At 38.7% G+C, this 24,414-nt stretch overlaps 2 protein-coding genes across 8 annotated transcripts; one reads left to right on the plus strand and one right to left on the minus strand.

The window, feature by feature from the left end:
• Positions 1 to 1,395: 1,395 nt before the first annotated feature.
• LOC149839897 (RCC1 domain-containing protein RUG3, mitochondrial-like) lies at positions 1,396 to 10,379 on the plus strand. Its single transcript, XM_090002883.1, has 11 exons — positions 1,396 to 1,652; positions 3,349 to 3,422; positions 3,910 to 3,994; positions 4,079 to 4,210; positions 4,354 to 4,602; positions 4,787 to 5,023; positions 5,442 to 5,485; positions 5,900 to 6,082; positions 6,179 to 6,269; positions 9,766 to 9,806; positions 9,911 to 10,379. Exons 1-11 carry the CDS (start codon positions 1,451 to 1,453, stop codon positions 10,031 to 10,033), a joined length of 1,461 nt encoding a protein of 486 aa, XP_089859009.1. The 5' UTR covers positions 1,396 to 1,450; the 3' UTR covers positions 10,034 to 10,379.
• Positions 9,908 to 24,213, minus strand: LOC149839898 (transcription factor LHW-like). 7 transcript variants are annotated; one of them, XM_090002877.1, is made up of 13 exons: positions 23,795 to 24,213; positions 23,603 to 23,698; positions 23,252 to 23,383; positions 22,848 to 22,954; positions 21,566 to 21,769; positions 20,006 to 20,105; positions 19,856 to 19,897; positions 19,642 to 19,701; positions 16,131 to 17,657; positions 15,920 to 16,021; positions 11,191 to 11,322; positions 10,584 to 10,709; positions 9,908 to 10,503 (listed from the first exon to the last, which is right to left on the minus strand). In XM_090002877.1, exons 3-13 carry the CDS (start codon positions 23,297 to 23,299, stop codon positions 10,414 to 10,416), a joined length of 2,538 nt encoding a protein of 845 aa, XP_089859003.1. In that variant the 5' UTR covers positions 23,300 to 23,383; positions 23,603 to 23,698; positions 23,795 to 24,213; the 3' UTR covers positions 9,908 to 10,413. The 7 variants fall into 7 exon arrangements, with proteins under 7 accessions (XP_089859003.1, XP_089859002.1, XP_089859006.1 ...); XM_090002876.1 differs by having other exon boundaries at positions 23,603 to 23,703; XM_090002880.1 differs by having other exon boundaries at positions 22,848 to 22,981; positions 23,603 to 23,703.
• Between the last annotated feature and the right edge of the window lie 201 nt (positions 24,214 to 24,414).

A 24,414-nucleotide genomic window follows, 5' to 3' on the forward strand; every position in this document is an offset into this window, starting at 1 on the left:
AAACATTAAAAAAATCATTATCTAAAACATGTTACTTACCAAGTAAATGATAAAATTCTAATATGTAGTTTGATCAATGAAAAACTTCATCCTTAGAAAAAGAAAGAGAGAGAAAGAAGGGTATATATAATTCAGGTTGGACCTTACTGGACCCATATCCTGTTCAGTTTGGCACTTCTTCAAGATAAATCTGAACTCTGGGCCTGATGGACCCATACCCGAAGCTGTAAATTTGCCAGGCTCAGGTCTGGATCTATCTGAACCTGATCTTGACCCAATCCGTTGACAACCTATGTATATTGTAGGCTGTAGTACCGGAGATCCAAGTGGTATACATTTAAATCTTGTTCATTCTGGAAAATAGGAATGCAAATGGATCAGATCCAGTATGCCATACTTTTATGGTTTTTGGTTGTTTCGACCTGATCGTATTTGACATTTTTTTATGCATTTAGCTGATCCGGATCCAATCCATTTACATCCCTACTGAACAAATATGCTTAGATCCAGATCTAGATAGGGCCTTGCCAGAGAGAGCAAATCAAGTGATCTGGCATCCTCACCCTCGACAATGTACACAAGGACCATGAAGTCCGTGTAGGAAGCAATGGACGGTGAAGATGTCAAATCACTTTCTTAAAGTGATTTGACATATCACCTGATCTACTCTCCTTTTACCCTTTTTTTCAACGTGAAAATCTTTGTGAAAATGATTCGACGATGCCATCGGATTCTAATCCAAAGTTAAAAAATATTTTCAAGAAAGGGACAAGAGGACACAAAATTTGTATTTTTTTTATCAATTAAAATATTTTTGAATATTTTAACATTAAAAATAGTTTTTATTGAAATAAAATTAAAATATAATAAATTATTATTTGAAATTATTAAAATAATGCCATACGTATCCGTGTTCACGTTGGCGTGCCGTCTTGTGTCACCAGGGACACAGAACCAAAATGTCGTGTCCTTGTGACACGTGAAAATCAATAAATTTTACTCATCTTCTTCAGATCCAGCACCACCGGAACTCGTATCGTAACCAAACAGATCCAGATTCACTTTTCAAGAATCGGATACAGTGTCAGAGTCATGCATGACCCGACCCATCTTCTCTCGGTCCCTTCCTCTCCACGTGTCACCACAAGCAAATCAGTGGAGAGGACCCACCCTCGAGCCACGTGGCGCGCTCGTGATCTTCCACTTTTCCAGAAGCTACCGCGAGATGTGGCTCTCACACGCGGCCATATCTTCTGGCCAATATTTTGCCACGTCTCATGGGCGCTGTATCCTCCGTCCACGTGGCAAACGCTTCGCCCGGGAAATGATATGCACGGGGCCCCGCTCATTGGACGGTGAGAAACAAAAGGGAGATTTGAGAAAAGTTGTGGGAAAATTTTTCCCATTGAAGAGGAGCAGAGGACGAGCAGAGAGAGAGAGAGAGACAGAGATGGTCGGAGAGGGAGGAGGAGGAGGGGAAAAGGAGGAGGAGAAGAAGAAGAGGAGCGTGGTGCTCATGTGGGGCTATCTCCCCGGGGCGACGCCGCAGAGGGCGCCGCTCCTCTCGCCAGAGCCGGTGGCGGAGGCAGCCGGAGGAGGCCCGTGGGGGGATGCCTGCGGCGGAGGATGCGGCTTCGCGATGGCGATCTCCGGTAACGAACTCCCCCGATCTTTTTTTTCAGAGGTTTTGTTAGCCGTTCTCGTTTATTTTCTTCTTTAGCGTGGATTTTGGAGGGTTTAGGGTTTCGGGAGTCGGGATTCGGTTCTGATCGCTCTCGTTTTCAGGATTATCGTGTAGTTTTTGAGATCTGTTGGAGTTTGCTTGTCGATTGGAGGGAATCTTCGACGTCTAGCTCGTTTTAGTCCGTCTGAAATTTTTTTCGGCCTACTTCGTTTCTTCTGTTTGTTCCTAATCTCTGGATTGGCTTTGTTTTAGCCCATTTGAACAATCTTTGACCGGTTCTGCAATTTTTTTCCTGTTTTGTGGTTATTCTCATGATATAATTTGATTTTTCTTGTAATAAGCTATTATTTTAGCTTTCCGTGTATAGTTAGAAGAACGATTGTTAATTTTTTTTGCAGATTTAGTTGCGTTTTTTTCTTCAGAGTCCAGATTTGAGCTCGATTTGGCCGGAAACTTCATTTTTTTAAAATCTAAGCAGCATATTAAGTTCATTCTTGTCATGGCAGTTTAAGCTCTTGAGAATGTTCTTTGGTTTCTGCTTTGATCCGATAAGCTTTTTTGGGTTCTCTGTCTTTTGTAATCATTGTGGTTTGGAATAGTGAAAAATAATAAGGATTGATCTCTTCTTCAGCTTTTAAAAGATCTTTGGCTTCTTCCTTTGTTTCTCCTTTCTTCATTTCTTTCTGCGATTGGTTTATGTGTATTTTGCGTGACAAAATTCATTCTTCACATTTGAAGCTTTCAATCTCGTTTGGATGGTTTATGAGTAAAAGGGTTTATAAGCGCAACTCCTTTCATAATGTTTTTTTGAATTTAGCTGTCTTCATGAATGTTTCCAACCTCAGTATAAAATTAGATATGGTGAGTGCTGAGGTTAGGCCAATAATCATATCTGGGTCATTTATTGACACAAGATACTTACTAGATCTATAAAGTGCATTTGAACCAAATACTCTTCGTTGAGGGAAATTTCCATACCAGTGTCATGAGTTTACCAGTGATTATGTTGCATATTGTTTATTTAGTTGTTTATTTTGACATTCATTTTGGTCATCCCCGTTTGGATTTGTGGAAGCATTGAAACTTAGCATTGTACTCATTTTTCTTGAAGAATTATTTTGCAATTTTATTTGATATTTTAAAACGGAGATATTTGGGTAATAAATATCTTTAGAATACGATTTCCATTCATTTTGAGTTGTACGTTATGAGCTGTGAAGACCAACGAATCAACAGTAACCTAAATAATTCCGTCACAAATTGATTGTATTTTTTTCCAAATTAAAAATGGAATGATTAAAATCTTTTAATAAATTACTACGGAATAGTTCTGAGCTTGAATAACCATTCTTGTGTAACTGTCCTTTGAATCTTTACAATAGCTAAAAGTTTTATCTGATTTTTTTCTTTAAGATAAGCTCCAGCATGGGATTGGGCACTTATACTGCTTAATTTCTTAATTATTTTAGCAGAATGTCAGATGAAAAAAGTGAGAGAGTTCAACTACACCTAATTAAGAAGATAGGAACCCCCTAAAAGTTGATGCAACAGTTGCTCTGTTCAAGTTCGTCAGCATGGTGTTAACGTATCTCATTGACATTTTAGTTCAATATAAATTTTCAAACTTACGAACATGATCTTTAATTGTTCTTTGCTATCATTAGAGTCAGGGAAGCTCAATACATGGGGCTCTACAGATGACCTTGGCCAAGGCTACGTGACTGCTGGGAAGCATGAGGTAATGCGACTTTCGTTATATAGTTTTCATTTCGTCTTGTTCTTCTGTTGTCATATCACTTTGTAGAAATGTGCATGTTAAATTTAAGTGCTTCACCTCCACTATAGCAACTTTGTCTCATTATATGCCAAACATAACATGGAATTTTGCTCTTGTTATAGGTGGCCTTTTCAAGTAAAAAACATTGTTTTTCTTTATAGGCCACCTTATAGGTATCGTTATGTGCTATTATATGTTGAACAAGAAACTATGACTCCCTTTCCTGGATTTCTTCTTTCTGAAGTAAATGGGTTTTCCCCTTTTTTGTGTTATTCTTCATGTTTGTCTTTTCATATTATGTGAAGAAACCTTTTCGAAACAATCAAGCAATATTTTTGGAGAAAATTGCAACTGTTTTTATATATATTATTACCTTCAGTTTGATCAATATATTTCCATCTTAATGTTGTTGTTCTTCCGTATATCATCCTATTTTGAGTTTGTTCAGGAAAACCCAGAACCATTCCCTCTTCCTACAGAAGCCCCCATCATAAAAGCAGCTGCTGGTTGGGCTCACTGTGTTGCTGTCACTGGTAGTGGATTCTTTTTCCACTTTCTTCTTCACATAATAATTATTTATGCTTATATGAAATTCTTCTAAAATCTCAAAACTGTAGAAAATGGAGATGTTTATACATGGGGTTGGAAGGAATGTGTTCCCACTGGTAGAGTTATAGCAGATCAATCAATTGCAGAAAATTTGCAGAAAGATGTGGCAGAAAAGCAAAATGGGTCATCGTTTGAACTGGGTAAGTGATGATTACAGGCTTTTCCCTCTGTTCTAGTGTCGGAGTGAAGATTGATTTTCTTATCAGCTTTGTTAATCACTTTAATACACAACAGAGACAAACTTTCTCTTTTTCGTTACATACCAATATGAACCTTGTTACAGATAGCCCCAAATCACAAGTGAGCCATTCAATTTTAAGACCACAAAGCAGTGGAAGCGGAGCTGGAAATTATCATAAAACAGGTGCGGATGGTACCAAGCGGAGAAGGTTATCAGCAGCCAAGCAAACTTCAGAGAGCTCAACAACAACAGATGAGGCCATGTCAGCACTTCCATGCCTAGTTTCATTGAGTCCAGGAGTTAGGATTGCCATGGTTGCTGCTGGTGGAAGGCATTCGTTGGCACTATCAGGTCAAGGTGGCTCAGGCTCAGGCATTGGCTGAGTTTCAAGTTTATGAATCAAGCACCAATCAAATATTCCTTTTAGCAGTTTGTCTTTGAATTTTTTAGTTTGTACTGGGTATTAGAGCTATGCAAGATGTATTTTACTAAAAACATACAAGGGCTGATTCTTCTTTTTCCCCTAAAGTTTCAGATATGGGTCAGGTATGGGGGTGGGGCTATGGAGGAGAAGGGCAGCTAGGTTTGGGTGCTCGGATACGTATGGTATCCTCTCCTCATCCAATAGCTTGTGTTGAGAGATCTTATGTCAGAGGCAGAACACCTGCATTTCCTAGAAGAGGCACGGCTTCTGATCCTCAGGCCCATAAGGTTCCTGGAACCTACATCAAGGCTATTGCATGCGGAGGTCGACATAGTGCAGTAGTAACAGGTACACATTGAATAGGTTACTTCTGCTTCTCGCATCTGATATCTGCAACCGATAGTAAATTCAATTCCTTCTACAAAATTTTCTTGATATTGGTTTTTGCATATCAATCAAATGCCAAAAGTCGTCTTTTGTGTAGCTTTTTGCTTTACAAATCTTTGCAAATCTTTGCAGAAAAAGCTGTTTTAGGCTATACTGCTAAACAAGCATCTGCCCCATCTACTTTCAATTGAGTTCAAGAAAATTGCATTTTAGAACCATTTTTCTATTGCAAACCAACTTTTCCATGCTTAAATTTTCTCGTGTATAAATTCTTCATATCTATTCTTGCCGTAATTGAAATTGTGACTTGCCAATTTCTTCTTTTTTTTTGCCAAAGTTTTGGTCTGACATTCAAAATAACGATTTCATTTCATGGCAGATGCAGGAGCTTTGCTAACTTTTGGTTGGGGATTATATGGACAGGTAAGTTGGTTCTTTCCACTTCTTTTTTATTTTTTTTAGAAACTCTGATCGTTGAACTCATTGAACGTTCAAACTTCTAGCTCTTACAGTTGAAAACAGTTTCATTCAATCCAGCGTATGTTACTCTTTCAATACGATGGCCTGACCTTTTACCCCTGCTCAGAAATCAAAATGTCTCAGAAAAGGAGCTATTTTTTCTAGAAATAAGGAAAACACCTGTTTCGGCATTTCATTTTAGGATCAGATAAATATTAGGACGATATGCTGCATCATATTTATTTGATGTTAATTTTTTATGCTCTTGTTAAAAGTTCTTGATTGAAAAACTGACTCGGGCTGACCTGACCAGCCCAAGAACCAAGTCAGCTCCCAGCCCGAGTCGGAAGTTTGCTAATGGCGTTTCACTTGGCTCAGTGTGGACAAGGAAGCACCGACGATGAGCTCAGCCCTACTCTCGTATCGTCTCTATGGGGTGTTCGAATTGGAGGGGTCGCGGCAGGGTTGTGGCATACAATTTGCATATCTGTTGAAGGCAAGGTGTATGCTTTTGGCGGGAACCAGTTTGGGCAACTGGGAACCGGCAACGATCAAGCTGAGGTGATATATTGATGAGGTTATCGTCTGTTTATTATGATGCTTCCGCTCAGAATTTCTACAAGTTCTCATGAGTTTGAATTCGTTGTTGCTTTCCAGATTCTTCCCAGGCTCTTATCGGCCCCTTCTTTGGAAAACAAGCATGCCAAACTAGTTTCATGTGGTGCGCGACACAGTGCCATTGTTGCAGGTAAACTAGGAATATCTTAAGGAATATTATTCTGTTCAATATATACGAGAATGTCGAGGCATTGATCTATCATACTTTTGATGTTGGCTCTCCACCTCTTTGATCCCATATATACCAATGTTGTCAGTATCGGAATCGGACCTGTGTCGTTTGGCCAGCGATTCAGCCATTCAGTGAATTGGCCGATACCGATGCTCAAGTGAATCGTTCTGAATTGGCCAAAAAATAATTTAAAAGTATTACCTGTCAATCAGATCGTGACACGTGTTAAAGCCATTAAAATAATATTAAAAAGATACTTTTAAGCTATTTTTTACATTCATTAAAAAATAGTCAATTCAGGTCACTATCCTATCGATTTTCTGGCGATACTATGTGTGATCGGCCGATATGCACCGATACTGACAACACTGATATGTGTTGCTGCTGAAAAATTACCACCAAAACTGGTACCATCCTTTTTTTTTCTTTGTTCATCCAATTTATGAATTAAGTCTTCGTTCTTTTCCGCTAATCTGATATGAACCTTATTTGTTATCTTATGCCAAACAGGTATCATTTTTAGTCTACCACAGCATTTAGATAATGAAAGCTCAAAATTTACCTTAGTAGCTGCTAGTCCTCACAATTATTTCTTACCACTTGGAGGGAAAAGGAAAAAACTACAAATAAGGCATGCGACCAGGTTGTATGCATTAGGGGTGTCAATGGATCGGGTTTGACCCGGACCAGACCCACATCAAACCCTATAGTGTCAGGGTTTCGTTATAAATAAGAAAATTTCATAGTTTGTGACCAGGTTGGAATCAAAGGGTCCAATTAATATATGGAGCCAGTATGGTGTGTGAAATTTATATCGGGAGAAAGTGTAGCTACACAATATAGAGTCTTAATTTTAGATCTTAGAATTAGACAATGCCGCAAAAGGGATAGATATAGGATAGATCCTAGAATTAAGTGGTGGGCACTGAAAAGAGCTAAACAAGAAATGTTTGTAGAGCAGGTAGTTAAGGAAGTTGATTAGTGTCTCGAGGAGGATTCAGAATCAATGTGGAATAAGATATCGGGTGGCATGAAAAAGGTGGCTAAAGAGGTATTGGGTGAGTCTAAAGGCGGTGCACTACTAGGTAAGGATACATCATGGTGGAACGAGGATGTCAAATTAGCTATTAAGGTTAAAAGAGAGTGTTATAGAAATCTAAGAGTCATGATAATGAGAATTTGAAGAAGTATATGATAGCAAAGAAGAAAGCTAAAAAAGTAGTTTGAAATGCGAGGGTTAAGGTATATAAGGAGGTTTATGACAAATTGGATACCAAAGAAGGCGAGAAGGATATTTATAGGCTTGCAAAGATGAGAGAGAAAATCAATGGATTTGAGTATGGTTAGATGTATCAAAGATGAAACACAAAGGGTTTTAGTCAAAGATGAGGAGATTAAGGAGAGATGAAAAGATTATTTTGATAAGCTATTTAATGAAAGTCATGCTCAAGATCTTGGAAACTTCTCCATTCTTTTTCATGAGATAAATCGTGACTTCATGCGCAAGATTCAAAAGAAAGAAATTGCAGAGGCTTTGAAGAAAATGAAATCAAGAAGGGCAGTTGGCTCAGATGGTATACCTATTGAGGCTTGAAAATGCTTGGGAGAGAAAGGTTTAGAATGATTGACAAATCTTTTTAACAAGATTTGGCGGACAAATAAAATGCCTAATGAGTGGAGGAAGAGTATTTTGGTGCCTCTATATAAGAATAAGGGTGATATACAAGATTGCACAAACTATCGTGGTATAAAACTCACGAGTCATACTATGAAACTTTGGGAGAGGGTGATTGAGTCTAGGTTGAGGAAGGTTGTCATGATATCGGAGAATCAATTTGGTTTTATGCCTGGAAGATAAACTATGGAAGCTATACATCTTCTTAGACAACTTATTGAAAGATATAGAGAGAGGAACAAAGATTTGCACATGTTTTTTATTGATTTGGAGAAGGCATACGATAGAGTACATAGGGACGTTCTCTGGTGGACAATGATGAAAAAATGTGTTTCTCTTAAGTACATTAGTATAATTAAAGATATGTATGAAGGAGTAGTAACCAATGTCCGCACTTGTGGAGGGGTGACAATCAATTTTTCGATAACGGTTGGGTTACATCAAGGATCTGCTTTAAGCCCTTTCCTATTTGCTATAGTGATGGATGAGCTTACGAGATCAATTCAAGAAAATGTACCATGGTGTATGTTGTTTGCTGATGATATTGTTTTGATTGATGAGTCTAGAGCTGGGGTTAATGCTAAGTTAGAATTATGGAGACAGACATTAAAAGCTAGAGGTTTTAAGTTGAGTAAGAGTAAGACTGAATATATAAAATGTCGGTTTAGTAAGCAACGAAGTAGTGATGGGAGTGTAGTGAAGCTTGGTGAGTAAGAAATACCGGTGGATGATTATTTCAAATATTTGGGATCCATCATTCAAAAGTATGGAGAAATTGATGGAGATGTAAATCATAGGATAAAGGTTGGGTGGATGAAATGAAAAAGTGCAACTGGAGTGTTGTGCGATCGTAGAATGCCATTGCGGTTGAAGGAAAAGTTTTATAGGCCGACTATTAGGCTCGCTTTACTATATGGTATGAAATGTTGGGCTGCCAAGAGACATCATATTGAAAAAAATGAGTGTAGCTGAGATGCAGATGCTTAGATGGATGTGTGGAAATACAATAAAAGATAAGATTCGGAACGAGGAGATACGTAAGAAGGTAGGTGTTGCACCCATTGAAAATAAGATGAGAGAGAATCGTTTACGATGGTTTGGACATATTCGGCGAAGGCCTAATGATGCTCCAGTTAGAAAGATGGAGAAATGAGAAAATATATTAGTTAAAAGAGGTCGGGGTAGGCCTAGGAAGACTTGGATGGAGACGATAGGAAAGGATATGAATGCTTTGAACCTTACCTAGGACATGGCATTGGATAGAAATGATTGGAGGAGAAGGATTCATGTGAAAGACCTAAAATGAATTTCTTTTTTGGTTCATATCGCCGACCCCAATTGTTTTGTGATGAAGGCGTTGTTGTTGTTGTATGGTTTGTGAAATTTCATATCAGACCTGGGCCCGACCTGAGTTTTGATTAAGATATGCAATTGTTTAATGTAAAAAAGATTAAAAAGATATATTATTTTACCGTGTATGGTTTATGTAATCCTTTTTTTCTTATGATGAGTCTGATTGGATCCAAATCTGGACCCAGTATTAACACCTTAAATCAGATCCGGGTTCAGTCCTACCTGGGTCCGAACTAGATCCCACCCGTTGACACCCCTAATATGTATCATATAAGAATATTTTCGGTAAAAAGTGCAATTTAGATTACGATACTTTTGTGTCACTATGATTTAGCATATAGAAAAGTTTAAGTTTCCTGCTTATTTAGTATTTTTTTATTTAACTGAAGGCCTATTTTGATATCTTTTAATTTCTCATTTATGCAGAGGGAGAGGTATTCTGCTGGGGATGGAACAAGTACGGGCAGGTATGGCCCTCGTCCATTGACAGCTTGTGTTTTCACTTACTCTCAGAGTTCCGTATAAATATTCTTCGCCGGAAGCTAAAGGCTTTTGGCTTTGTTAAGCACAGCTTGGCTTGGGCGACGTGATCGACCGGAGCATCCCTTCTCAAGTTCAACTCAGCGGTTGTCATCCAAAGAACATTGCTTGCGGATGGTGGCATACGTTGCTGCTGGCTGAGTCTCCTCCATGAAAATTTTCTATGAAGGCACCTACACGGAAACAAGCAGAATCCTTGATTCCCCATTTTTGGCAGAATAGCAGAGCATCGTCGGACACTAACAGTACACACAATTATACAAAGCTTCATTCTTTCGTGGGCTATGATGTACAGCCAAATACAAATTTGATAGTTGATTCCAAGCTGTACACGAATCGTTGTAATGTAGTAGTACACTTGGATTGTCATTCGTGACCAGTCGGTGTTTGTCATTTGGCCTAAACAAGGTCAGTGTATTCGCTTTGCCACAGTCTACACCGGGAATATCGACACCATGATTCAACCAAATAAGCAAAGAACACTAACAATTTATTAGTAAGACAGGGGAGCTGAAGTTGAATTAGGAGGCAGCATCAGAATTTGCTCAAGGTAGCATTGCTTTTGGGCTGCAAGAGCTGCATCAATGGCCAAAGCATATCCATTCTCTGAAAGCCTCTGGTTACCTGTTTCGGATCATTTATGCAAGACTCATTAATCAGAGAGAGAGAGAGAGAGGATCCGATGGGATTCGAATGTTCGATACCTCAACGACAAAATGAGCCCACATCTTGTCTGCTCGAGTCTCCATGACTCCCTTCAAGATATTCAGTCCCAAGTTTCGGATCACCTGGGCTATGTCCAGAAATAACCCGTGCTCCTCGCAGAGCATCTGAGCATAGAGATCAATGCAAGGCGACATTGTTAATGCTCCAAACATAAAAGACCAAAAGTTATATAGCAGAGGAAAAAGTGAACAGATTTTATTTTATTTTCTTTTTTTGTCGGAAAGGAGAGAAAAAGGTTAATAGATGCACTTGTTAGGATTCCTGCATGGCCTGTACATGAAGGTGGCCTTCATACGAGGCCTAGTTCTGATACTCGGGCCACACAAAATGCAGAAAATCGCTGTGGGCATAGCGATTTTCTGTGTTTGTGCTTTGCACAGAAAATCGATGCACACTAGCAAACTTATATGTTTTGTGTGGCACAAAGTACTCAGACCCGATCACCTAAGCAGGCTAGAGACTAAGAGTATCATTTGGTGCTTGTGCCATCTGAAACCGATGTCCCACTCACGTGCATGCAATGCAAGCCAGGATTCTCAAATCTATGCCTAGCACATAAAATGACTAGCAAAGTTCGGTGACAACCTCAACAAGCATGTGACCAGGGTGACTGAGATTCTCTACAATCAGTGGGCACGAACCCGGTTGGCTTCCCAGATCTACAGCCCAGCTCGCACCATTAGAATGCAGTGAATCAGAACCTTCATCATTATCCACCTGCATTATGCCCAAAAACACGGTAATTATCATGAAATTACAGGAAAATGAAGAAAAATGACCGCTCTTAGCAACATTTATGCTGTTTTGAGACCCTTTAATTCTTGCTAAGCATATTTTTCTACAAGAACTGACTCATTGGGTTTATTCATCGCCATTGTCACACAGTCTGGCTAATATCCTGCTAGCATTATTGTTACCGCACGAGCACACACATGCACACAGAGAAAGCAAAGTTTTGATAAGAATACTATATTACTATGCCTTTACAACTACATACATGAACAAGTTCCGACTTTTAACTCGTGCAACAAGTGCGAAGCAGCGATTTTACTAATTGATAAGATCATGTGCACAAACGAGAACATTCCTCTTCCTAGAATCCCAATAGTTGTTAAAAGTACCATCTGGTTGTCATCTAAGGCATGAACCACGCACATATGTACATTTGCAAGGTGCAAGGTGCAAGGACATAATGTATCCCCTTGTATGCTAAACATATTGGAACACTTCATAAAAATGTTCATATATCCATATGTACTGATAGATCCATGCAACATAGAAAGGGATGCAAACAAGGACTAACTCAGGTATTCAACAGTTGCCTTGCCTTTCAAACAAGGGTTGAGATACTTGGTGGAGTGCCTCTGGATTGCTGAGACAATTGGCAAGCCTGGCAGAAGAAATTACATTAAAGGATTTTAATAGATAGTTCCTTGATCACGCACTGCCTAATGCAAACTAACCTGTTCAAAGAAACTTGCTAAAGTGTCTGCCAGTAGCTCTATAACAGTTAAATCTCACCATAAAATTAACTGAAGCCCAGTAGACAGGCTTTTATATCAACCACCCCAGCTTTATTCCTCTTTAACAGGACTATGATATTCTGATTAGAAACTAAAAGCATCCCAACTTGGACACATTTCCATGCCTTGAATGTCTCGTATCTGTCACATGGATACGGCTGCAGATACGAGGATACAGTCATCTTTATGAAGTTATCAATATCGCTAGTATACAAGGGGATACCTATGACACATGGACACTTCACTTTCATATCCAATGTTGAAACGACATGACACCTGGACACTTCGCGGACAGGACACACCACTTCATGGACATAGTCAAACCAACTTCACACAATTAACAGTGTCATTAATTTTATCTATTTTCTTTTATGATCTTTTTTACTTATTCCATATTCACTTTGAGTTCTTTTTCTTTTAAAATCTGTCATCAATTACATTACATTTCAATTTCGGCTTAGTTTCATTCTTTGATGTTCCTAATTATAGTGATTTGGAATTGTTGTCTTATGCACACTCGACATAGTCAAACCAACTTCACACAATTAACAGTGTCGTTAATTTTATCTATTTTCTTTTATGATCTTATTTACTTATTCCATATTCACTTTGAGTTCTTTTTCTTTTAAAATCTGTCATCAATTACATTACATTTCAATTCCGGCTTAGTTTCATTCTTTGATGTTCCTAATTATAGTGATTTGGAATTGTTGTCATATGCACACTCATACACATACAGACATCTACGTGTGTGTACGGCCATGTCCCCGTGCCTAATTTTTGAAATTTATGTACAAAGTGTATCTACATCGTGTCCCGCTCCCGCATAGGGGTGCACACGAGCCAGGCTCGAGCCAAGCTTAGGCTCAAAAAGCTCGGCTCATTCAAAAAATGTATGTTCAAGATCAGCTCGAGCTGAGCTTGAACACCTTGTGTACAAACTTGGCTCGGCTCCAGCCGAGTTGATTTGTTTAAAAAAAACACTTGCCACTTGGGTGAAGTCAGCTTTTGAGCTTTTTATGCAACAAAATTTACACATGGAAAAACTTGTCATTATATGACAGCATTAACTGAGATTAACCAGCTTAATCGAGTTGGCTTGTTTATGTTTAACGAGCCTGAGCTTTTGTTCAAGCTTGGCTCATTTACTTACCCGGACGATTCCGAGCCAAGCTCGAGCTAGCTCGGCTCGTTGTGCACCCCTACTCCCACATCTGTATCCATGTGACAGGGGGATGCAGAACAGGAGCCAAAATGGAGTATCCAAGTGACAGCCTCGTACACATAGGATCAAAAGTCTGCTAACTTAAAAAATTTCATCAATAGATTCAGTTACACCCAGATATCAACACAGTGGCACTGCTAGGTTCCTTTAGTTCACCCATTATAAAGTGTGCTTTTAGTGTAAGGATCCCATAACAAACTGCACGATGCACTCCAATGGTAGGAAAAGGAAAAGAACACAAAGACAACTAAAGTAATGATGCAAGATCAAACTTTACATACAAAACCAAGCAGAAGAAAAAAATATCAAAATCAAGCACATGGTATATCAAGAAAAGCTTTTTCACATTATTATGCAATTCAGCATCACAGGAATTTAGCATTCTGGGAATATGCAGCCTACAGTTATATGCACACATCTGTGGTTATTCTGTAAGTTGGCCATCATAACAAGGCTGGTCCTAGTAGACAGCTAGTGAAATCTAGGATAGAGACAAATAGTGGAGAGAGGTGCCCCAGAACGTTTATGAGAATTTTCAGTTCCTCCCCTCCACACACATTATCATCTTTTTGGTACCAAACCTCTCTCTCTATATACACACACACAATGGTGACATGATGTCATACAACAACAACAGCAACTACGCCTTCATCCCAAAACAATTGGGGTCGGCGATATGAACCAACAAAGAAAACCATTCTGGGTCTTCCACATGAATCCTTCTCCTCCATTCATTTCTATCCAATGCCATGTCCTCGGTGAGGTTCAAAGCATTCATATCCTTTCCTATCACCTACATCCATGTCTTCCTAGGCCTACCCCGACCTTTTTTAACTAATATATTTTTCCATTTCTCCATCCTTCTAACTGGAGCATCATTAGGCCTTCGTCGAATATGTCCAAACCACCGTAAACGATTCTCTCTCATCTTATTTTCAATGGGTGCAACGCCTACCTTCTTACGTATCTCCTCGTTCTGAATCTTATCTTTTATTGTATTTCCACACATCCATCTCAGCATACACATCTCAGCTACACTCATTTTTTGAATATGATGTCTCTTGGCAGCCCAACATTCCGTACCATATAGTAAAGCGGGCCTAATAGTCGTCCTATAAAACTTTCCCTTCAACCGCAATGGCACTCTACGATCGCACAACACTCCAGTTGCACTCTTCCATTTCATCCACTCAACCTTTATCCTATGATTTACATCTCCATCAATTTCTCCATACTTTTGAATGATAGATCCCAAATATTTGAAAGAATCATCCACCGATATTTCTTGCTCACCAAGCTTCACTACTCTCTCATCTCTATTTCGTTGCTTACTAAATCGACATTCCATGTATCCTGTCTTACTCTTACTCAGCTTAAAACCTCTTGCTTCCAATGTCTGTCTTCATAATTCTAACTTAGCATTAACCCCAGCTCTAGACTCATCAATCAAAACAATATCATCAACAAACAACATACACCACGACACATTTTCTTGAATTGATCTTGTAAGCTCATCCATCACTATAGCAAATAGGAAAGGGCTTAAAGCAGATCCTTAATGTAACCCAACCGTTATAAGAAAATTGGTTGTCACCCCTCCACAAGTGCGGACATTGGTTACTACTCCTTCATACATATCTTTAATTATACTAATGTACATGAGAGAAACACCTTTCTTCATCATTGTCCACCAGAGAACGTCCCTAGGTACTCTATCGTAAGCCTTCTCCAAATCAATAAAAACCATATGCAAATCTTTGTTCCTCTCTCTATTTCTCTCAATAAATTGTCTAAGAAGATGTATAGCTTCCATAGTAGATCTTCCAGGCATAAAACCAAATTGATTCTCCGATATCATGACAACCTTCCTCAACCTAGACTCAATCACCCTCTCCCAAAGTTTCATAGTATGACTCATGAATTTTATACCACGATAGTTTGTGCAATCTTGTATATCACCCTTATTCTTATATAGAGGCACCAAAGTACTCTTCCTCCACTCATTAGGCATTTTATTTGTCCGCCAAATCTTGTTAAAAAGATTTGTCAACCATTCTAAACCTTTCTCTCCCAAGCATTTCCAAGCCTCGATAAGTATACCATCTGGGCCAACTGCCCTTCTTGATTTCATTTTCTTCAAAGCCTCTATAATGGTGACATGATGTCATATTGAGTGGAAAATACTATTTAAAAAATAATATTTTTTGTTGGGTAGACCAAACCCTGTATATGTGATCTACAAGGTTTGTTCCATAGAAAACAGATTTTTGATCGTGTGATTATGATGTGTTATTTCAACAGATTTAAAAATCAACCTAGAATATGTGAAAATTTCATGACAAATCAAATTTTTACATCAAAAAGCACAATCCAAAGTGTGTGTGTATATGTGTGAAATCTGCCACTGACTGAAATGATGCCTGCTTATTTAAACAGAATGAAAATCAGACAGACATTAAAAAATGTGCAGCAGAGAACAAAACCAGTAGTTTTATGTACATAACATATTGTATGTGGCTGATTCAGTTCAGATACACATCCTAATTGATACCAGGATGAAGCATACCTTTGGCCGTTTGAAATTCTTCAACTTATCCACATGGTTTGTGATACTTCGTAAGAACAACATATGCTTGATGGTTCGTTCAAACAACGTGTCAATGCTGCACTGAATCATCATAAGTCAAGAGCTTATAAGTGGTGTTTCAGGTGTCTGGATACAAAAACATATACAAAGATACACTTGCACACAAGGTTTTTGCAAAGTGGTTACTGACCTTAGCTCCATTTGGGACAATCTCCCTTAACTCTTTAATACGGTCTTGGATATGTTGTCTGTCCCTTGGCCTTGGCCTTGGCCTACAACTTTCACCAGGTTTACTCTTCTTATTTATTTTAGGTAACTTAACTTCATTATTAGATAATGCAGATGCTAGATTAGTTCTCTTTGGATCATCAAACAACAATTCAGTTGATGATAGCATGGCTGATTGTTCAGACCAAGAAATAAAACCATGATCTAAACAGCCCCAATGTTCCAAATCAAGTAGTGGTACATTGGTTTGGGTGCCATTGCCTTGTGTTTTGTCACATGCAGAAAACTCCTTCGGCGTGCAGCTAGAAGTTTTCATATCAGTCAAACTGAATGGCACATTCTCAACCTTGGAATCACGGCAAATATTATCAACCACAGTATCTGTGATGTTATCTTTTGCTTCACAGAAAAGCTCAAAGCCTGCACATGAGTTATCACATGGTTTAGCTGAAGTTGATAGAGAAGGAAGACTTTTGTTCTGGGCGGAGCACACATCAGCCACAATGGAATCTAAGAGATGCTCTGAGCTGTTCCCGTTCATGAACCACTCTTGAATGTCCCCAAGCAAGGTCTCAACATTGTCTCCCAAATTAAACTGATCAATTATAGGGCTTGCACTACTAAGATCATCAACACTGGAAACAGTGCTGTTACAGAAATAAGAAACCCCCCCTTTATGGGAAGCCTGTCCGAGTGCTTTGTGCAGTTCAGAATTATCGGGGAATATGAAAGAGTCATCAGCAACTGTCTGAGTTATGCCCCCAGAAAATCCACTTCCAAAAAGTTGATCTAGTGTGCACTCATCGGAGGCAAAACCACATGTATCATCAAGGAATGTTTGGCTTCGCAAATGTGAACCAAAACTGATGTTGTTGATGATACTCTGATCAAGATTGTTCTCAAATGTATGAGATATACTCGGGTGCTCAGCAGGAAATTTCTCATCAAGTATATGGCATTGAGAGGATAGGCAGGCTTCTCTTTTAATACAAAACTGGGTTTCACCATGCAGCACACCGGCAGTCATCTTTAGGCTGTTTTCCTCCATATGCCAATTCTGCATACATGAAGATTCAATTGAAGTTGCTGGCATTGCATCTGACATGGCTTCTTTCACCTTCCCATCAGGACAATGGCCTGTGCCTGGACCAAACATATGCTGACGTATACCATTTTGAGACATTTGAAGATCATCCTCAATGGTCAACAGTGATGAATTTTGATGTTGAATGTTCAACAGTTTATTCTCTACTGCCTGATCAGCATTTAAAACTGTGAGGCCAGGATCTTTTTCAGACAGTGTCGCCCAAGATGTTTGCTCTGAAAGGTTATAGGATATAGATGAAGATGCAGAACTTCTAGATATGAGAGAGCCTAGGGGGGATAGCAATTCAGGCATGCATCCAACAGAAGATATTGTCCCAGATGGAATATGAGTAGGGCAAAATAAAGATCCAATGTGTTCCACCAGCTTCATATCCTCTCTTATCTGTTTCATCATAAGATGAAAGTCATCAAGAAGTGGCACGAGAACTGTGCCAACAAATCCGTGCATGAAAAGCACACAACTTTTAAAATTACACCAACAGAAAGGTTTCATAAGGAAGCAGAAAAATAACTGGCTACGCAACAGATATAGCTCACAACAGAAAATTTTAAAATAATATTCCAAATCTGGTAGGTAGTGAATCTTCTACTTAATGACTGAGAGGTCAAAGGTCATGGTTCAAGTTACTCAAGTAGACAATTCCCGAAACACATGATCATTTTGCCTTCATTAATTAGATAAAAAGGCAAGACAGATCATCAAAATTATATAACAAAAGGCAATTGGAAGAGTCAAGAGCTAATAAATAAGGTTGACCAAAATAAATTACAATACAGAATAATTTTTACCAAATTTACAAAGGGACATTATTTAAAATACCAACAAATTATGTGGAGCAGACAGTGCCAAAAGGATCTCAATCTACTGGACTTTGATGATCACAAGAACAATGAGTTCTCTGAATGTGTAAAATAGCATGTTAAACTCTGGTGGTAATATTACTTGGATGCCAAGGGTCAAATCACCTCTACTTCACTCATGTCGCTTCTACAGGCACAGTAGCCATATATACCCAATATTTGGTAATCTTGTAACAAAAACTCATGAGGAAACCACAGCTAAGTTGACCAGTTGCTATAGCTACAACTGATCCAAATCTGACTCAGATGAGACATGATTTCACAATGGGCCAGATCATGTGAATTCGATTTAATCGGATACTTGCTACACATCCAATTGCTTTCGGATCATATGCATGTTCTAGTTGAAACATGGATGACACACACACACAGAGCTATGCTTCAGTGTGCACCCAGCTAAACTATCCAACCAAATGATCGAACCATCAACAGAGCCCTACAGATGTGATCTACAAAGTTTGGTTATCAAGAAAACAGGTTTTAGGTCATACCATTGCTGTGTAACAAGGATTTTCAAAACCGTAAAAAATCAACAGCCCACAATGTACCAAAATTTTATGACTTAAAAAAATACGAGTTGATTTAAAAAAAAAACACCATCCAAGATATGGTTCCTACCAAACTATGATTAACACATCCATAGAGCAAGGCTAAGCAAGAGAGATTTTTTTTTTGACACTGACACAGGGACACACCCATGAATTTCTCATTAACACACACATATACATGCTACAATCATTTGTATGTACAAAGGACTTAGCAAATCCCTTTTTTGAAGTTATTTGTTTTTTCTTGCATTTTCAACCCTACTTGATCCATTTAGTGTGATCAGCAATCAAGCAATTCCAAAAGCTCACCTTCTGGGCTGCCAGTTTTAAACATTTAAAGCAAAAATTTTGGTAGCACCACATCTGATGTACAAATATCTACAACATTTAAAGTAAATGCCTATATTAGAGATATTAGGTTCTATGTATGCTTCAAAAAGCATCTATTTATTATCATCTATTCAGGTTATGCCCATTAATACACGCCTAATGCAAGATAGCAATCAAGGACCAAGTTGAATAGCTCAACCAATTGGAAAATCATTGACCAGAAAAAGTTTTCAACTTTAGAAATTCAACATAATTAAGTTTAGAATAAATATAATCAAGTTTAGAGTTATAGTCTAATGAAAATCTAGAGGAGGGTGCTAGGAAAACTTGTAGGAACCTGTCAAACTCAAATACTACTAAGTTTGAAACAAAAAATTAAGCATGCAGTAATGAGAAATACAAACTTTTGATTATTGAGGACTCAAGAGAAATTGCAATATGCATACCAAAATACCAGGAAAATGATAAAAGCTACTACATATTTCTTCAAACTAACACACTAGAACCAAAAGCAAAACTTAACACCAGTAAGCAAACTGAAGCATGCAACGAAAATGCTTTCTTTAGCTCTAACAAGCATGTAACCTGTAACCTGTAACCATTGTAACACATAAGCTGATCACTCACTGTTGATAAGGAGCCAAGTTGCACAAGACCATATGGCATCACGGGTACGAGCAGAATTGTCTACAAAATCATCAATTTATTAATCAGTAAAGAAGTTCTACAGAATGAATAATAACCACAGTTTTTAAATCTGCTTATAAGCTTTAGAACATGCACATGATAATCCATACATGCTCGCCATGTAGCAAGACAGAAAAGAAAAGAAAAAATTCACCTTGATACCAGCCGCAAACTGGCTTTTCCACTCATCTGGAAACTGTACACAAACAGAAAATATCATCTGTATCAAAATTTAAGCAACATATTCATGATAATTCTATCAAAAAATTCAGATCCTACTTGTGAATATCCATTAAACAATCACCTCAGGCTCAGACACCAGTTTGGAATTTTCACCAATATTGGGATCCTTTTCAGCAAAAACCCAATGGTGCTTCCTGGCAATCATGATTCGACCAACCAACCTGAAAGATGAACACCAGCATAATCATAAGACTCATACACATAAATGTTGTATTATCTTTTGTTTCTGCAGGATTATTTTTTTCTTTCATCTTCTAAGGAATTAAAACATGAAAATCATATAGAGCCATAAAGCGCACCATAGTCACCAGTATCATTGTTGGCAATTTCTCACAGTGGTTTTTTTTTTTCAAAAAGTGGTTTTTCTCTGGAAAGCCTTGGGTGAATTAAAGCACAATAAATGAAAAATTAAGAGAAATACCTTAAAATCTCACCCAGATCAGCATCATTGTTCATGATTTTTGGACAATAATGCCATTTTCATTAGTAGAAAATAATAGGAAGTATTTTGTTTACAAAAATTCTTCATTTGCATTAAAAAAAATCTTTATTTTCCATATTTTTGAAAAAAAATTGAAAAAAACTCCCAAATATCATAAAACCTGTCAATTTGATTTGGTTATTGAACTAAACAAATGAAATTTGATGGTTGGATCGTTTTTTTCCTTTTTTTTTGAATTTTTCATTTTTATCCATTCAAAATATTGGAATTTTTAATAAAAGATAAAAAAGGTAGTTTTGTTTCTGTGGATATACATTGAGACATTATTGTGATAATATCACACACATACATATATATCTATACGGAGAGAGAGAGAGAGAGACCATATTATTTAGTAAGCCCCTTTCACTTTCTAACATTCAATTGATTTTTTCTGGATCGGGCCCTAAAGATGTGATCTCCATAGGTTGTTTAGTGAAGAGTATCATTTACATTAGGAGATTTTGATGTTTAGACAGGCTTTTCAAGAAATTTAAAGAACAATTTCTTATATTTCAACAAAAATTACTATTTAAAAATCCAACGCATGTTTTCAGAAAATAAAACATGATAAACATGTTTACAAGGTCTGATTAAGTAAACAACACTTGCAACTATGATTTTAGATAGCATGATGCAATCAGTAGCACCAAATATAAGCCCGAGGTGTCCAGTCAGGGAACCTATGTTTATAGCTGTTAAAGCATCATTTACATCTCTGTTGGTGATCATGAACTAAGTCTCAACTAATGATTCGTGGATTGTTCCCTTATTTACCACCTCCCACTCAATGGTTAACAGGAAAACGTTACAACCCATAAAACGTCCAGGTACACCATCAAGTGTTTTTATCTGGCTGAGAACATAAACAAATTCAAAACCCGTCCATCAGATTTCACATACTATAGCTGGAAGGAGAATTTGCAGAACATATGAATCCACAGAACCAGTCCATGTTGAACAACGTGATTAGCAAAACAAAAGTGAAAGGATAAGATGGGCACAAGTAATCTCTAGAATACAGATCACTCCATCATAATTTTTACCAACAGAATATTAAAACGCTCACCAATCCTGTTACCATCTCAAGGAGCAAGGGAACAGGTTTTATGAATGGAGAGATAATCAAATGGTGCATACCCTTCTCCCAAAGAATACACAAGGCGAGACATATTTGCCACTGCCACTTCAAGTGGATGTCCAACATCAGTCTCATAACATTCATTGATATCCTCGCGAGAACAATTGATCCCATTTGCATAATTGAAGCATAGATTTTCATTTGCGTTCTTTACATCTGGTGATTCCGGGAGGTCACAGTAAACCTCACTCCATGTCAGCAACCTGCCAAAAGAAATAAAAACAGCAAACAAGTCCAAGCAATATGAAAATCTTCACATGCAACACCTGTCCGGGCATCCCATCGGATATAACAGCAGGGCAGAAAAAAGCAAATCATATAATCAAATGATTGCCCCTTCCGTTACTATCAGAACAATGGAAAAGAAGATGAAGAATCCCTTATTCCCTAACTTCTAGTTTCATGAAGATGCTGGGCTGCATCATTAGGGCATCTTTTGTCAAAAGAATAGCAGTTAATGGCTGAATCAACCAACCATGCCGAAAGTTGACTTTCGAAAAAAAAAATACTACGCTAAAGAATATAAAAGAAATTACAAGAAACGGCCCCAAAGAGGTTTGGCGTGGTGGGATGGGACTTAGGCCGTTAGGCAGGCGGTCTAGGTTCAAATCCCATGAGCGTCATCCTTGCAAGCCTAAGAGTGAAGACTCCTTGGGGGCAAGGGGTAAGCTCACGGAGTTTTACGCTGCTAAGACAGTGATAGTAAATCCCGTGATAGTAAATCCCGCAGGCAGAGCCAAAACAGCTAGGTCTCTGATCCTGGTGACGGTTTCTCCGTGTAAATATAAAAAAATTACAATAAACAATAATGTCATAAAAAGTTTTTGTTCAGCTGCTATCTAGCATGAGGCCAGCTATAACCTCAGTCAGAAAATTCCATGACTGGCCCCAGCTTCAGAGTAAATCAATTCTTTTGTTAAATATTATGTTGAAACAAAAATCTCATATTCAAGGAACGCTGACATAATGCAAGATGAAATCATAAGAGATCAAGGCTAAAAAAGCAGATGTTTAAGCCAAAACGAGAAAAAAATATAATACAATAAAATAAAGAGAAAGAGAGAGGGATAAAGAAACCACAGGAAGTAGATTAAGAAACCACCAATCGGACGGGAAAAAAAGAAAGGCAAACAGTAAATCTCAGAGCGACAAGGAAGAGTTCAAACAGTAAAAGGGATCCTCAAGTCCATTGAGATCAGATACCGATAAGGAGCAGGAGCCAGTAATGACCATCAAAAAAGAAAAAGAAAAGGGTGAGGGCGGGAGGGAGGGAGGACGTACTTGCTGTTCTGGTTCTTAAACTTCCAAAAGACTGCATAGTTCCACCCTCTGTTGTGGCAAAAACTTCTCAGAAGCTGATACATGCTAATCCGACTCGTCCCCATTTTCTGTACCAGAGGGACGAAAGGCTATCACTGTTTCAATGTAAGGCCTCCATTAAATGAGAAAAGTCGGAAAACGATAAAGTTCTCTAATCCCATAAACTTCAAATTCCCCTCTCTCAGGCAAGGTTCCGCACTAGCTACCTCGATATGAACCCCTTCCAGCTTGTTTAATTCGCAAAACGGCTCCTGGTTTTATCGGAGGCCCCTTTGCAGATAGCAGCCAATGACCCATCCCCTTGCCGTCTCTTCCAAACACCCAGCTCTAAAATATAAGCTACAATTTTAGCAGCAAGAATTTACCAATATGTTGCCTCGAATATCAAGAAGTGCATCTAAGGTAATCATCATCAAGAGAAACCTCCAGAGCAGAGACTATGTAAGCTGTCTGCCATGGAGCCTGAACACTCCACGCCTTCTCCAAGGAAACAAGTCCTACAGATCAAACAGATGGGCTCTCAAGATTAATAGTTCCTCTCCCTTTTCCTTGATCGCTATTTTTTATTAGGCTGACCTAGTTTTTTTTCTCCAAAGTAACTTAAACTACATCATCCCAGTCTCCCAGATGCGTTTCTCATGCGGCAACATCTTCGCCGGCTAAAAGTTTTCTCTCCAAAGAAAGAAAAGTCGAGCATTAAGCTTCATTCCACTCACCTTCAATGCGCTGAGTTTCAGTTGAATATTCCGCTCTCTATACAATTCCACACGGGTTCTTTTCCACCAAGTAACAATTCTTCGTCCAGAGACGCACTTCCCTTAGAAAGAAAAGAGAGAAACGTCACTTCGAGCTATTCACGATCAAAAGCAAAAGCACTCAAACACAGACCAAATCGACCGACAATTTACCTCTACGCAGATTTCCCCAGCCAGAAACCTTCCGCACGCCGGAAAAGCTCGCAATCTCTCACTTCTTCTCGACGCGAGAGACGCCGTAATGCAGAAGAACCACGATCTTTCTCCTAGTCTTCAACTTTCTCCAGAGAGATCAGGGTCAAGAAGCTTTAAACTCCGATATTTCACCGCGTCCTGAACTTTTCAGCAGAGAGACGCCAGAATGCCGAGGAATCCCGATCTTTCCGGCCAGAAACGGCGCCGGAATGCCAAGCAACTCCAGTTCTCAAACGGAAAACGGTGTAGCGCACCGGTATTTTCGGCCGATCGCAAAGGGAAAACGGTGAGTCCGTCGCTGTCGCGCCCTAAAAGCAAAGAGAATCCAGCACTCTATCGGCCACATTCCTCACCGGAAGAAAAAGCCACGAAGATCACTCAGCAAATGGCTCCCGGGGCTTCCCTTTAAATAGTGCCGCGCTCGTCTCCCTCCGCGCAGAAACGCCGCGGATTTCAAACCGTTGAGGAATCGTATTTGATATTCTCCTCTGGCCCCGTGGGATTCCGGGCCCACCCCTGAATATAAAAAACGGGATAGTTTCGGAGCTTTCCCGTCGGATCGGCGACTAAATCGCCCC

The sequence above is a fragment of the Nuphar pumila genome, chromosome 4, assembly GCF_984573655.1.
Source record: "Nuphar pumila chromosome 4, dmNupPumi1.hap1.1, whole genome shotgun sequence".
NCBI classification, from domain to species: Eukaryota; Viridiplantae; Streptophyta; class Magnoliopsida; order Nymphaeales; family Nymphaeaceae; genus Nuphar; species Nuphar pumila.

Coding starts and splice junctions, on each gene's coding strand:
- LOC149839897 (XM_090002883.1), top strand. CDS start 1,451: ATGGTCGGAGAGGGAGGAGGAGGAGGGGAAAAGGAGGAGGAGAAGAAG. Junction 3,995..4,078: donor TCACTGTGTTGCTGTCACTG/GTAGTGGATTCT, acceptor TCAAAACTGTAG/AAAATGGAGATGTTTATACA. Junction 4,603..4,786: donor GCATTCGTTGGCACTATCAG/GTCAAGGTGGCT, acceptor CTAAAGTTTCAG/ATATGGGTCAGGTATGGGGG.
- LOC149839898 (XM_090002877.1), bottom strand. CDS start 23,299: ATGATGATTACCTTAGATGCACTTCTTGATATTCGAGGCAACATATTG. Junction 22,955..23,251: donor ATATTCGAGGCAACATATTG/GTAAATTCTTGC, acceptor CCTCTGGTACAG/AAAATGGGGACGAGTCGGAT. Junction 19,702..19,855: donor AGTTTGCGGCTGGTATCAAG/GTGAATTTTTTC, acceptor ATGATTTTGTAG/ACAATTCTGCTCGTACCCGT.